The 14,696-nt window shown below is 39.6% G+C and overlaps 1 protein-coding gene across 9 annotated transcripts in view; it reads right to left on the reverse strand.

Annotated features, from left to right (window-relative positions):
• Window positions 1–14,696, reverse strand: part of TENM2 (teneurin transmembrane protein 2) — a 448,458-nt gene that overhangs the window by 220,309 nt on the left and 213,453 nt on the right. For all 9 annotated transcript variants that reach the window (XM_027892715.1, XM_027892711.1, XM_027892714.1 and 6 more), the window contains one exon: window positions 2,483–2,692. In XM_027892715.1, coding sequence (XP_027748516.1) covers window positions 2,483–2,692 — 210 coding nt within the window. The remainder of the gene's footprint in view (window positions 1–2,482; window positions 2,693–14,696) is intronic.

The following is a 14,696-nucleotide window of genomic DNA, read 5'->3' on the forward strand; positions in this document are numbered from 1 at the left end:
TTAGTTTCCAGAGGATGCATTAAGACTAGAAGAACTCATGCTATAGAACACTCAGTGCTGATCAAATAGTGATGCATGTGTCTGTGGTCAAAAATTAAAAAAAAAAAAAAAATAAAACGGACACCTGCTTCTTATACCCTGAAAATTAAAAGTCAATATTTATTATATGACTGTTTATTAAAGAAGTAAATGGGCTATGTGGGGGGAAAATGCTAAGAATGAACAAATCAATGCTTGGTCAGCCCACAGTAACAACTGTCAAACAGAATGCTTTTTAGGATATAAAGAAACAGTGATTATTATTGAAAATGAAACAGAAAGAGATCTTCCATCAAATTTTCAGGTGTTGTTTTACTGCAGCTTCCTTCATTTGGCTTCCTGAGAGAAGCTCTCCTGGTTCCCTCAGTCCCAGAAGGGGCTGCAAACACCAACATTCCCTGATCTTGATTTTCTTCTACTTTCATCCCTCTCCCATTTACTTTTCCCATTCCCCTTAAAACCCTCATAAAATGTTTGATCCATCACATCTTTTAGGCAAAGTTCCTTCTTTTGTTCTTTATTCCTTTCTTCAGTTGTCAACATTCACCCACCATTCCCAGCTCTGGGATGAAGCAAACACACCCCAAACTCCTCACTGTGGACAGGTAATGGGTCCATCACCAACCTGTGAACCAGAGCTGCTTTTTCCATGGACATCACATGACATTCCTCTGCCCTCATTTCCTCTGTCATTTCATTGCCCTGTTACTCGGTCTCAGGGGTGCTTTTGTGATTCCTCACAGGCTGATCTCATTCTCAGCACCCTGCTATCCCTTTATTACCCCCACAGCTCACCCTCTTCTCTGTTTTCATGTCCCATGAAAATTCATTGGGGAGCTCCAGCTTCTGCTAACTGTCTTTAAAATAACTACTTACCATGCTGGAACCTTCCCTCTTACCACGATGTTACTTTAGCTTCCTTAAAAATATTTGGTGACAGGTTTTTCTGAGACTCTTTGGAAAACACAAAGACCCTTCAATCACCTGGATCCCCCTTATTCAGAAACGGCTGACCCTTCAAAGGAGTCCTGAATGGAGCTACTCTGATTCAGAGAGAAATCACACCCACTTCTCCACTCCCCATTTCCATGGTTTCTACCGAGTTGCCTATTACAGATTTTGAGGTCTGCAGCTCCCAAAATCCCCCTGAAACTCCTAACCCCCCCCTCAAAACTGGAATCATTTTTACCACTCATAACTCAAGTAGCAAAGAAGCACAGGCACACTCAACCTCTGAATTATTATTTCTTTGTGTGATCATATTTTAACATATCTCAAGGGGGTTAAGGGATGATTCAGGATGGAAGGAACCCCAGGAGGTCCCCAGTCCAGTCTCCTGCCAGGCAAGGGCAGTTCTGAGGTCAGAGCAAGCTCAGGATTTTAGCCAACCTGTTCTTGAAAACCTCCAAGGGCAGAGACTGCAGAGGCTCCCTGGGCTACCTGTTCTAATCCAATGCTTAGGGAAAAAGTTTTACCTCATATCCCCTCTGAATCTTATCTTTGCACTGCTCACTGTCTCATCCCCCCATCACACACCCCTGAGCCAAGGCTGTGCTGTGAGCACCCAAAAGGCCAACAGCTCCACACCACTGATCAGAAACCTCATCTAAGATATAAACTTAGTTTAAATGGACAGGAACTGCACAACATAAAAAAAAAAAAAAAGGAAAATAGAAGGTGCTATAATAGCCTTCCTTTGTTTCGTCTTTATTTCTAAAAAAAGGGATTGCATCTTCATTCCTCAGTTTTCGGCTGTCAAAATGACAAGTCATCGCCCGCTAATAAAAATAAAATTTTTAAAAAATTCTATAAATAAAAAAAAAAGTTAAGAAAGAAAAACAAAGAAAACCCTCAGCACTACAGATTTCATGACTGATAGAGCTGTTTAAAACAGTGTCCTGAAAGAAAAGAATTAATTTGCTGAAAAATAGCAGATCTTAGTTAAATGTGACACTGTAAGTATAGAATCAGACAGATTCGGAAACAAGAACAGACATAGACTGGCAGAAGCAACATGCATTTTTAGATACAGAACCTCATCACCAAATGAGATGTTAGATTAGTCCATGCAGGAAAAAAGAACCATTGTGTGTACATCTCTCTCCCACAAGATACGTCAGGGAGCACGAAAGCAACTTTGAAAAATAAATCCCTCTGACGTCAAGAATTCAATAATAATTTTACACTGCTTATAACATACCTAAAACTAAAAATCTCTCTGCAGTAAAATGAAGGAAACCCACATACAGTGTATTGTGTTTCCAGAAAAGTTTCCATGAAATAAACCAGTGAGATTGTGTTGCCCTGTTTCCACAGATGCTCTCAATTTTGTGCTGATGCAAGAACACATTTGCAAATTTAAAGCAAAAAAAAAAAAAAAAAAGGCATAAAACTGGCACAAAACATGTCACAAACAAACTCCATATGTTTGCAATTTTCTTACCACTGCTGGAAGCCTGCTGTGGGCCTGAACACGCTCTCAGCAGATATGAGTTAGGAGAGAACTCCTCGTCAGGATTGGTGTCCATGATTTGATGGGACGTGTTGCTGTCTAGCAATGGCATCTGGCAGCTAACTGGTGGAGGATTATGAGAACTGGGCAGCTGAGCAGATGGGAGAAGGCTGGACGAGGATGTAGGTGGAATGGGACGACCTGGGAAAGAGGACAGAGGGATCAAAGATCAGCAATGAATGTAATGAAAAAAACCAACAGCCAAATAATTGCACTGTAACTGCCCATCCTTCCATCCCATCTCTGCTGTGCAGAGCCCCTCAGCCTCTCCACTGGCACCAGCTTGTCCCTTTGTATCACACTGAAGGCACTGTGAGCAGCTATGTTGTCAACTCATTCCAAAAATTCCCCCTGCAGCACTGGCTTGTAGCTCCTCGGGTGAACAGATGCTGGTTAATGCCACTGCCCACCCCTGGACAGAAGGGTCCTGTCCTGCACCACGTGGGCACTGCCACACTCAGCCACCAGACACTGAAAGGCCCCCTCACTGCACTCTCACATCCTGCAAAATGCAAGTGCAGCAGCTACGTATTTTACCAGGAAACATTTCACAGAAATAGGGATTTTTTGGAGAAAGAGAACTATAATTCCTGAAATTACATCACATCTGTAAATCTCTTATAACAATGGTGGTGGGCTGATTTTTTTTTTTTTTTCAACCAGGAAAATTGTACCAGCACAGGAATCTCTCAGAGGCATGTAACAAGAAACACAGAAGGGCTAAGGTTCTTCCTGTGATGTTATAGATCTTCCCCAAACCCACTGGCAGATGTGACAGGGGCAGCAGGACCAAAAGGCAATTATTCTATTTTAGAGATGGGCTAAGCTGGAATGTGGATTGGCAACTCAAAGTTTTGCTTTTCTTTCGCTCCTGTTGTTTTTCTGTGCCCTACAGAGGGGCAGAATTTCCTGCCCAGCTCACCAGCCAGTTTAATTCCAACCCTGCAGCCCAGGCCTTGGTGGGTACAATATACCTCAGCCCACTGTAACAGGTCAACAACGATAACAATGCTCATATTTATGTATTCTTTGCTTTTGTGAACTTCCCATAACTTTACACCAATCCATGCCATTAAATGCACACAGATGACAGGTTTGGGGTTTTGTTTTTTTTTTTTTTTTGCATTGCCTATTAGAATATGACCAGTTACAGGAATGAGAGGAAGAAGAGAAACATGCGTTCTGATCTCTGCAAGTTTATCCAGTGCATGGAAGAAGCTGGTCATGAATAATTTAGAGGGAAGAAAATACGACCTCTGCGATACTGCCAAGGTCTGTAAGGCTACAAATGTTAAAACACAGCAAAACTGCATCAAAACTACATGTCCTTCCTTCCATCATTCTTAAAGAAACAGCAGCAGAGCAAACACACACTGGCTTTCTCACCAGTTACATCTTCATTTCTTGAATTGAGAACCCCTCACTTTATCCAATTACACTAAAGTTTATACAATTATGTAAACTGCCAGAGTCACAGATGAAATTCAAAAGGAGGGGGGAAACAAGAAGAACAAGAGTGTGAAAAATTCCAGCCATCACATGTAAATAATATTTGGGTTGCAGCAATCAACCAAAGGCACCCAGAGATACTGAAGCTCGCAGACTTTGCACTGCATGCTACCAGCAAATAGCACAAACCACCTTCTTCCCAAAAAGTCTGATATAAAATAAATACCTGGTGATAGGCAAGTGACCATTAAGACTATTATTACCTATTGAGCAGTGGGTACAATGATAGGACTGAATGACCAAGTTATGATATGACAGAAATGGATTTAAGCTACTCCATTGTAATTCCCATCTACCATCTTTTTTTGCCAGAGAAAATTCAACAAGCATTGAATATTTTCTTTGTGGACTTGCATTTGTGAGGCAGCAATTCTAATACTGATGATTGGAATAACTGTTGTTATTATTCATGAATATGCTTTTCTTATTAAATACTACCGTGAATATCCTAAACATTTAAGGGAAGCTAATGAGCAAAACTATCTTCTGATTATTTCTTTGCACTGTGTTGGAAAGACACAGAGGTTTGACACACCTCTGACAGGAATGTGACACTTGTGCCCACTGTGTGCATTTAATTTTCACATATTCTGGCTCTGCTTCAACACTGTGAAGTTGAAAGATGCAGCTTTATAAATTCTAAATCTGCATTTACTCTGTGTACCGTATGAAAATATATTACTGTATTATAAAACTGTGGGACATGTGAGGGTATGAGATGAAGGAGAAGATTTTCTCCTTCTGTGTAAACTGCTTACAGTATTTTAGAGCAATTTAGGTGCATTTTTGCAGAGCATATTGAGAAATGAAAAAAACCCAAGAATTCTTTTGTCAGGAAAGCTAATCACATTGTTAGCATCATGAAATAATACAGCCCAAATCCCTGAAGAAAAGCTAAAATGTCCCGTTACTACAGCTCTGTTTGTAGTTGGAGGAAACAGAAGGTATGAAGTTGTTAAAATGTTGCATTATTTTGGTGGGGAGTTGGTTGCTGAGGAAGATCTGTCCACAAGCACATGTGAATTGGAAAACAGAGATGTCTGTGAGCACCAGAACCTATTGCCAATCTGCCCTCTGGTTAGATTTCCTGTTAAGCTGCCAAATTTGATTTAAACTTTTCTTGTGGTTGGGCCATTCCTGATCTTTCTACCAAGTTGGTTTTTGGCATCTACTGAACATTAAACTCCCACTACAGCCATTCCCTCTACTGCTGTGGGGCTCTACTAAAATGTCTTCTCTCTCTACCCTCAGCTCCTGAAACACTCACAATATCTTACAATATTTACCCAATCTTTTGAAAAATTTGGTGAGAATTGAGTCAAAAAATTACCTAAGAGAGACACTATTAATAGAACTATTAAAAGACACTATTAAGCTTTGTTGCCTTAGGAAATTAATCTAAAGGGTAACTATCTGCAGTGCCACAGCTGAGAGAATGGTTGTGAAAGTACCAAAGAGAAGTGTGGTTTAATCAGTTAGGCTTTAAAGAGCATGGTACATGCAATTTATTTGTTACTATATACTCTTAAGTGAGAAATAATGAGAAAAATTCATACTGTCTAATACAAATATCTTGGTCAAATAAGTTCAACCAACCTTTCAGAAGGACAGACTAAGCTTTACAGGTCTTATAAACCTGAGACCCATTCCTGTGCCTACAGATACCTCAGCAGTTGTGTTGTGAGCTCCCCCCCACCTCTTGAAATGGTTCTTAGTTTGCATCATTTCCCAGTGGGATTTGCAGTGCCCTGCAGTGTGTGGGACACGCTGCAATGTCTGGCAACATCAGTGTGCTGTTTTCAACATTTAAATCACAATGTCAAGAGAAGTTCCTACAACTTGTGTCTAGTCTTCATATATTAATATGTTAAAGCTTTTGTGAATGATGTTTTTATCTAGTCGTGCATTGACAGAAATCCTGTGTAATGGATACTTCCAGTGATGGCAATAATGTAATTGTGTAACACAAAGAAAGATAGAACAGATACAAATCCTAGAAAGGGAAACCAGACATAAAGCTGATGTATTACATTTTCAATAGGAAAATGTATTAGCTCTTCTTCCAATATCTGTTCATATGCATGTTCATACTGCACATATTCATGCATGAAAAAGGTTTGTAAGATACTGAATGCAGCATCTGTAAGGTATTTTTCAAAAAGATCAGGCATCTAAGAAGGGAAAAAAAATTCCCCTCCTCTCCCCTTCCTTTCTCCTGTCATTCATCTTATTTTACTATTTGGAGTGAAGGAAGAAACTTGGTAACTCTTCTTTAATTCAAATTTGGACCAGCTTTGGGTTTCCATGCCAGAGGGCACCTCATTCCGCAAGGGCCTTATTTATCCTCTTATCAATTAAATTCCCTTTTCTTTTTAAATCAGTTTCTCATTTCTATATCAGCCCAGGAACTTTTATGAAACTGTTCCTCAATTACTGCTACACTTGAGGTCCCAAAGGCTTAAAATCTGCTGTAGCACCTGCATTCAGAAACCAGGCCACGCTCAGAGCTGCTAATGATGCCACGAGCTCTGCAATCACCTTCAGGAGGGCCTGCTCAAAAGCTGGGGATGCAGATGGGACACTGGTGTGAGGAATTCCTTTGATCTCCTTGTTAAAAACAACTTCACAGCCAGACAGAGGCTGAAGAAGGCAGAGCCTGCCATGTGTGGTCATGGTGACATGCAGCCATGGGGTGACAGAGAGGACCGTGTCAAGCCCAGAAATTGGTAAAACAGCTAAAATTCTGTTCATCTTAATCATGATAACACATTTGGAGATGAGGTACTTTGGTTGCCATTGACCTGAAGGACCAAAACCATCACCAGAAGGAAAAAAATCAAAAGGGAAAAAAGACTGCCTGCAATCACTCCAGCATGAATATACATAAATAAGAGACACAATCAAAGAGGAGATCTGGTCATAAGGACTGAGATAAGAAAAAAATACACAAATCAATGTCCCACTGTTCAGTCCTTGACACATCAGATTGCAGAAAGAAGGGAAACCTTAAGCTAACTTTTTAAAAAACTGTTTGGAGGATGTAGTAGCATTTAAGTATTAATGCAGGAAGCTAAGGAAGTAAAGAGTGAAAGCAGATGAGTTGTTTCTCCATAAGTGATGGCATCAGAAACGCCGTGTAAAACACTTAATTGGCAATCAAGATTTTGACATTTACTGATTGAAGCTGCTGATGTTCATGTTACACCAATACAAAGTATAGGACCCTGCGTGAAGTAATCTCATAAAATTATGTTAGTGACTTAAATGATGGACAGGATCATTAACTGCAGTTGCTGGGTTGCTCATATTTACTAAAATTATACAGAGAAGGCTATCTAATAATGGCATTGGTTGAATATTAACGAGAGGTGATTAAAGAGAAGGATCAGATATCCTCCTCCTTTGCTTCCATCAGGAAACAGTGGGAAGGCTGGACAGAATCAGTCCAAGGACCACAGGCAGGACCCTGTAACAGGCTCACCGCTCTCCTCCTCCAGCGCTCAACACGTTCTCACTACGTTTGCAAGTCAGCCTAAGTGAAGCACCTCCATTGTCAGCACTTTAAAGAGTGAGAAATGCTGCTAAATGTGTCAGGAAACAACCAGATAACGTAAGATGCATGTTTTTGCAGTGCAAAGCACTATAAAGTAAGCCGGCAGCTGATGGAGGTGAAACTTTCCTGAGGTACAGCACATTCAGCAAACTCTCCTCTTCCTCCCCACCAGAACTGCTTTCTGCAAGAGATAAAAAATCTCTCCTTCCAAAATTAAGTAAAGCATGGCTCACCGATGGCCTGGGTACTCCCATGCAGAGTTATATCTAATAAATTAAATACACCTTGCTCCTACTGGCATAGGGAATACAAATATTTCGTACTTGGTGAAATTATTACATTTAATTGACAAGGGCAGGGCGGGGCAACACATCTATGATTTTGGAGCTGAACTGGCACTTGTGCTTCCACTCAACAGAGTCTGGCAGGGCCTCAGCAGGCAAAGCTGGGCTCAGGGGAGAAAGTTATTCCCCGCAGAGCCAAGAATCCTGTGCTGCCAGCTCCCAGGAGAGAGACAAGGCACGGCACCCAACATCACCCCATCAGCAGGCAGCAACGCTCAGCCAGCCGTGCAGAGCACCCGGGAAACCCTTCACTGGGCAGGCTGCACTTCCAGCTGACAAGACAAAAACCTCACATGAAGTACTCAGGGAAAAAGAGGGAAAGATATCCAACAAACTCTGATCGTTGCTTTCTGTTGCCTAAACTCCTGCTGCATTTTTTTTTTTTTCTCTAAGGCAAACGCGCTTCAAAACAGCAAAAGAGAAAGATATAAATCAGGATTTGGATGACAGGGAGTTATCACCGAAAAAAGGTACTTTCAGTGCTCCTGAAGCTCCTATCTCTGAAAGCAAACAGGCACAAAACCAGCCAAGCTAAGAAAAAGGTTTTCACAGAGCCTGTTTCACAAGAGTCAAAGGAGAAAACGAGGTCTTTCTAAAAGCAGGGGGCTGATACTTCTGCCCAGACCTGTTTGTTGATTTTAGGTATTTTCTCTGCATCGAAATGATAGTCAGGGCAGCTAAGGATGAAGCTGCTACCATCATATCATACCAGGGAAAGACAGAGGACAGCTCTGAAAAAATTAAGAGAATGTCGAAAAAGAGATTCAGACATAGGAAGTCATCACCTGTGATTTACGTAACAGTGAACCAGTTTTCTCAAAACTTGCTATGAAAAATTTTAAAGTGGTTTCTGTTTAGAAAAAAGCCTCCAACATTTAAATATATTCATATGTTTCTGTTCACTGTTCTTTCAAGTAAAACTATTTACTGCACACCCAGGAATACAGTTTGAGAACTGTAGATAATAGAAAAGGCCCAGATGAAGAACCAACAGCTAGTCCTGGTCTCTGTTTTTTTTATTACAGATCCATTCCACAAGCTTGTTCAAGCTTTATGTTCCTTAAACCATTTGACCTCTGTATGTGGTTAATATTTTCTGAAGTACTGCACATGTGTAATCTTTGAATATGAAAATCACTGTACCGATGCAAGATATTATCATTACTAAAATCCATGCAGAAGAATGAGACTAACTTGGAAATCAATCACTTCTGACTTCCAGTGTTAGAGTTAAATTAATTTTTCTAAGCAATCCATCTACAAAATGTATCAGTTTTATGAAATTTGGATATTAAAAATAAGGAGACAGTCATGACTTTAAAATTATCTAAACCAATTCAGTATGTAAAGGAATAATTCGCTGCTGTCAAAAGCTAACGTCATTTAATTCTTGTCTTGTTAAATCATCTGATGCCCCTTTCTTTTTTAGTTAAACAAAGATAAATAATAAAAGCAATTTACAGCTAGAAGATGTTAGGGTTTTGCAGCTGTTCAATGTCTTCTGGGCAGATTAGATTCTGTAATGAGAAGTTACAAGTCTCATTTTATAAAAGCTGTTGCTGTCTTGGGAAAAACACCAGTGAATAAGATTAGAAAACCCTTTTCCTTCATGAACCTATTACACCAGCAAGCTGATTACTTGGCATATGTTTGATACCTTCATAGCTGGAAAACAGTAATTTGTTTCAATGATTTTTTCCCATCACTCATAAAGTCAAAATGTCTTCTCTAATATTACCCTACCTCTGACTCAGGCAGCAGAAACAGAGACAAATCCACGGGAGCAGAACTCACACCAACCAGCACTAACTTAACTTCCCTAAAAAAAAAAGGTTCTACTGAACTAACTATAACTAACATTAAATTACAACAACTCATCAACTGCCTGTTCCTTGTGGGACAAAAATAACGTTCCAAGATCAGGAATGTATTGAGAAGCAGCTTACTGGAAGACTCACAACCATATGTGAATGAATTTACACCTTTATAGTAACAATAATTATGTGCAGCTTTTCAAAATTGCGAAGAAAGAAAATGCCCTATTTATCAATCTTATCAGCTAAGCATTCATGTCAGGGAATTCCACTGATGAAGGGGTTGTAATCAGGTCCTAGGTAGGTAATTACCAGCTCCCTTTGAAATCTACCTCCTGAGATAAATCCAGTAGTACTTGATTTATCTTTACTCCAGGGACACCGAGAGTTCAGACTCTGCTGTGCTACCAACTTGTTTCCTCTAACCAAACACTTTCTGCTTACCTTCACCTTATTGTACTGAAATTCTAAATAGTTCTAGAACAGCCACTCCTGCCATCTCCACTGTGTACCCTCCTGAATGACGTTGGCTTTATGTCTATTAGAGACATTTGTTTCCAGGAACGTTGCAACACTTAAGAGATTCAAGTGCTGGGAGCCACTAATAGGTGGGAAAAATAAAACTATCTTGAACAAACATGAGAAAACTCCAACCTGTAATTATTTAACGAACTCTGCAAAAGTCGTACATAGTTAGTACTGATTGGTGGGAGTTGGATAATGGTGAAGGGGTTTGTGTTAACTCTTTGCAGCCTACTAGAAAAAGCAGCTCTAATTTCTGGTGAACGAATGTGAAATAAAAACAAGGCTTCGCATGATCCATGTTATGTAAAGGGGCAAATAATTTAAATAATATGCTTAAAATCTGCTCTTATCACATGCCAGCGCTAAATTCTGGCTAATTCTGCTTCAGGCTATTAAAGTCTACTTTTCTTAGTTCCACCTACGGCTTAAATGTGGTGTTTCTATTTGCTTTCTAAAAGTGTGGAGAACACCCTTCTGAATTATTGCTGTTCCACTGCTGGGACACACTCTAGAGGTGTTTTTATTTTAGTGCTGGGAGATATTGAGGTGCAGTCAGAAAAGCATCAGGACAATGGGAATTAATCTTCCATTACTCTTGATGCTGATACTTACATTTACACGATATTATCTCGAGAATTAAATTTTTCTTGCTGCATCTGGTTTGAGATTCACTCTTGCATTTCTTATACCACCCTTACTGACTTAGCAGGAGTTCTGGGTGTACAAGCAAGCTAAAGGTTTGACTCTTCAGTCCTTCCTGACACTGGTGGAATTTCCCAAGACACAAAAAGTGTGTCAGCATTTGACATCCCTGTATCTTACTGTGCTTCAGGTAGTTAAACATCTCGTTTTCTTAAACATTTAATGGGTGGTTTTAGACTGTCAGGATGCTTTCCACTGAACATTTGTGTGCCCTGACAAGAAGTTGCCAGGCCCTGTGACACGTCCTCCTTCAGGAACCAACAACCATCCCAGCATTTAACTGCAAACCCACAGTGAAATCTCAGCTCCCTGGAACTCAATGCAAACCGAATTTTTGCCTTCAGCACAGCCAGGATTTCGCACTTGAGGCCTGAAAAGCTGCACAGAGAGAAGTTCCCCCAGCAGCAGTCTTTTTCTGACAGGAATACCAGGCTGCTGTGTTCATTCAGTGCAGGATGATCCACTGTGCTCAGGTCTAGGAACACAGCTTGGACCTAAACTGCAGTTTAAAATCAAAGGAGAAGTAAAACACCATCCCTAACAAGCAGCTGGGCATAATTAGGCCTTTAATATCTCTTTGATGTCTTCTGGTAGAGCAAACTGTTCCCTGAAGAAGACATGGAATACAGGAACTACCCCAGCACAGGATTATGGACAAGCTACCAAACCACTTACAAATAAGCAGATAAAATATCGCCCTCACCTAGCACTGAACAAGGTTTGAAATATTTCCATCTTTGTAAAGTTGATTTCTAGTTCAGAGTTTGGGAACAAGGCTCAAATAAAGAAACAGAATATAAACCATGGAAGAAACAAAAATATCATTTACTGTTTGTGGGCCACGCCTTAGATGAGTACTGGAATCTGCTCGCTTTGCTTTCATGAGAACTGGAACATGCTTATTCTTAAGTGAGAAGGTTTATGTCAAGTTTTACTTCATGTGGAAAGATTTAGCCAAAATAAAACCTTAGAGTGGCAGATTGCAACACAACGGCTATCAGACCATTAATTATTTTACCAGAGTTGTATATTGCCATAATTAATGGCAATCTGGGAGAGCAATACAGGAAATTAAAAAGATAAAATTTCCTTTTAATGAAAAGAAATCACAGACATGAAAGGCTACTATATGGAAAAGGGATCTTCACTCTGCAGTACTAAAAAAGACCTGTAACCTGATTAAAAGGCATTTGGAAGCACAAAACTAGATATGTTAAAAAGGTAAGAAATCTTTTCATTATAAAGTTGCCAGAATGAAGGAATAAAGACACATTGTTCTACAACAAATGGGCTCTGTTCCATGCCTTTCAGTAAAGCAAAAACCCCACTGAAAATCAAACAGGCTACAGAATAGTTTGAATGTACCAGCCTGCATTTCAGCACAAACTGTATCTTTAAAATAATGACAGTTTCTCTCATCTTTTCAATCTTAAAGCACTTTACGACTACAGCTCAGAAATACATGGACAGAGAGAAATTAAAGCAACTGAAGCTGAAATATGCTACTTAGGAATCCAAAGTTTGTTTACACCATTAGAAGGCACTCAAATATATATCCCCATAAATGACAAGGTCCCAGCAGCAAATTAACAGGAACAATTTTCCCATCTCAGGAGCTGTCAAGATGGGCTCTGTTAGCCAATTTATCTTACTCTAGCACATCTCTGGTGCTTGTCAATCAATATGTGAAACATTTGGTGTTGATTGCCATTTTTCTATCCACTTCCTTTTGCCTCTCGTACCAGGCAATTTACTGCAAGTCAATCAAGGTTGAAGCAGACCTTGTTTAAATAAAACACTGTTGAGTTCTTTTCACACCAACAATTTCAAAAACAGAATGAGCTGCAGCTCTTCACATTTACATTTATACTACTTTTTCTGTTTTTCCCAAATGCCATGCTCAAGCTATAAGTCATAACTAAACTCAGTCGAAGACTTATGGAGAAAGCAGTCAGGGAAGATGAACTGTGTATGCTTTTGCTGTCAAAAACTCAGGCTATCAATGGAGACAGAGAACATTAAAAAGTACTTAAGATATCTGGGATTGCTTCTTTTTCACCCTCGAAGTCTGGTATCTACACCATAAAAGCAACTTCTAACTCGTCTGAATTTCTGAACTCCAGTTAATTAATTTAAATACTCAGTTACACAGCAATTTTAAGGTAACAAGTGGCTCAACTGCTGTGTTTATAACTGCACATAATGTCACAAATAAATGTATGAAGAAAATCAATTGTCTCAGTGCAAAACTTGGTCCCATGCTCATCACACTGACAGCTTCCCCCTCACATCCAGATGAAACAATCACACAGAGATCTCAGGTCACATCATGTCTAATTTGGCACTGCTTGCCATCACCTGCAAGCTGTGAGGCAGAGAAATAGGGAAGAACAACATCCTCTGCAATACATAATAATACTGACACACAACTGAACCAACACACACTTGTAGTGCTTAACACTGAAAGGAAATCTTGAAAACTTTGACTTTTCTTCTGCACAGCAAGACTCGGTTTTACAAACAAATCTTCCACCGGGGTCCATCAGGCCCCAGTTTAAGGATCTTCCTTTACTCTGCTGCAAGTAATAGGGAAAAAAAATCCACATAATATTTGAGAATTGGGTGTATACTAATATGTGGATATTATATGAACACATACAAATATATAGTTAAAACACAAGTACATATTTGTATGCACAGTAAGATACGTGGTGTCCTAACCCTACTAAGAGTTGATTTTAGAGTTATTTTCAGGAAACAATTCTCATTACTCATGAGAAGGAAGATACATGTTTTACTTGATACTGATGTCACTAAACAAACAAACAAACAAAAAACCAACCAAACAAAAAAAAACCAAACAAAAAACCAACCAAACAAGCAAGCAAAAGGTATTAAAAAGTATGTCCTGCAAGGCAAACCCAGTTAGTCCAGTTCCCAATGTGATGTAAGGATCTCTTCAGCAACAACAGTCAGGAGCTCACAGTAAAAGCTATCACAGAGGCAGTAGAACAACTCCAGATTCCTAGTTCAAAAAGATAAGGTGTGATTTTCTTTCCTAGTCTTCCAAAAGATGCCTCCTGCACTAAAGCATGAAGAATCACACTTACATAACATTTATTTTATCATTTTTAATGATGGGAGAACACATATATTAAGAAATTTTCCATTCATTCCACCTCACCTATGTAAAACTTTCCTGAAGAAATAATAATTAAAAAAAAAAAAAAAAAAAAGCCATTTTAATCCTCAGAAAGCTCTGGGTTTCTTCAAATCTAAATTTTGCCACTGGCCAACACATGCATGGGATTTTTCCAGTCCTTTCAGCTACATGGATGTTACTCAGAGCTTGCAGAAAGCTCATGTCTGGAATTCAGGTTTACAGCTGGGCTCTGTCAATTTATTAGAAAAGTATTTCCTCCAAAATGAAACCAAACACAACAAACAAACAAAACCTGCTTAGGAGCTGCTTCTCTTTGCTCACGATAAAGTCTCTCTCTTTGTCGGTACCATTTCCCCCCAACAGATGTACCAATTTCCTGGTATGTGCTTTCTGGTTATGGATACAAGGGGAAATGTAAAAATGTTTCTGCCACAGAAGGAAGCAACAGATAATGGTGAAGTTATTTAACAGCTGGATGCCCTAAACAAGCAACTGGCTGAGGTCAGAGTGGTTTGCAGCCTGTCCCCTCTCTGCC

This window comes from Empidonax traillii, unplaced genomic scaffold (assembly GCF_003031625.1).
Source record: "Empidonax traillii isolate 1590-97213 ecotype Southwest subspecies unplaced genomic scaffold, ASM303162v1 scaffold364:size1245619, whole genome shotgun sequence".
Taxonomy (NCBI): domain Eukaryota; kingdom Metazoa; phylum Chordata; class Aves; order Passeriformes; family Tyrannidae; genus Empidonax; species Empidonax traillii.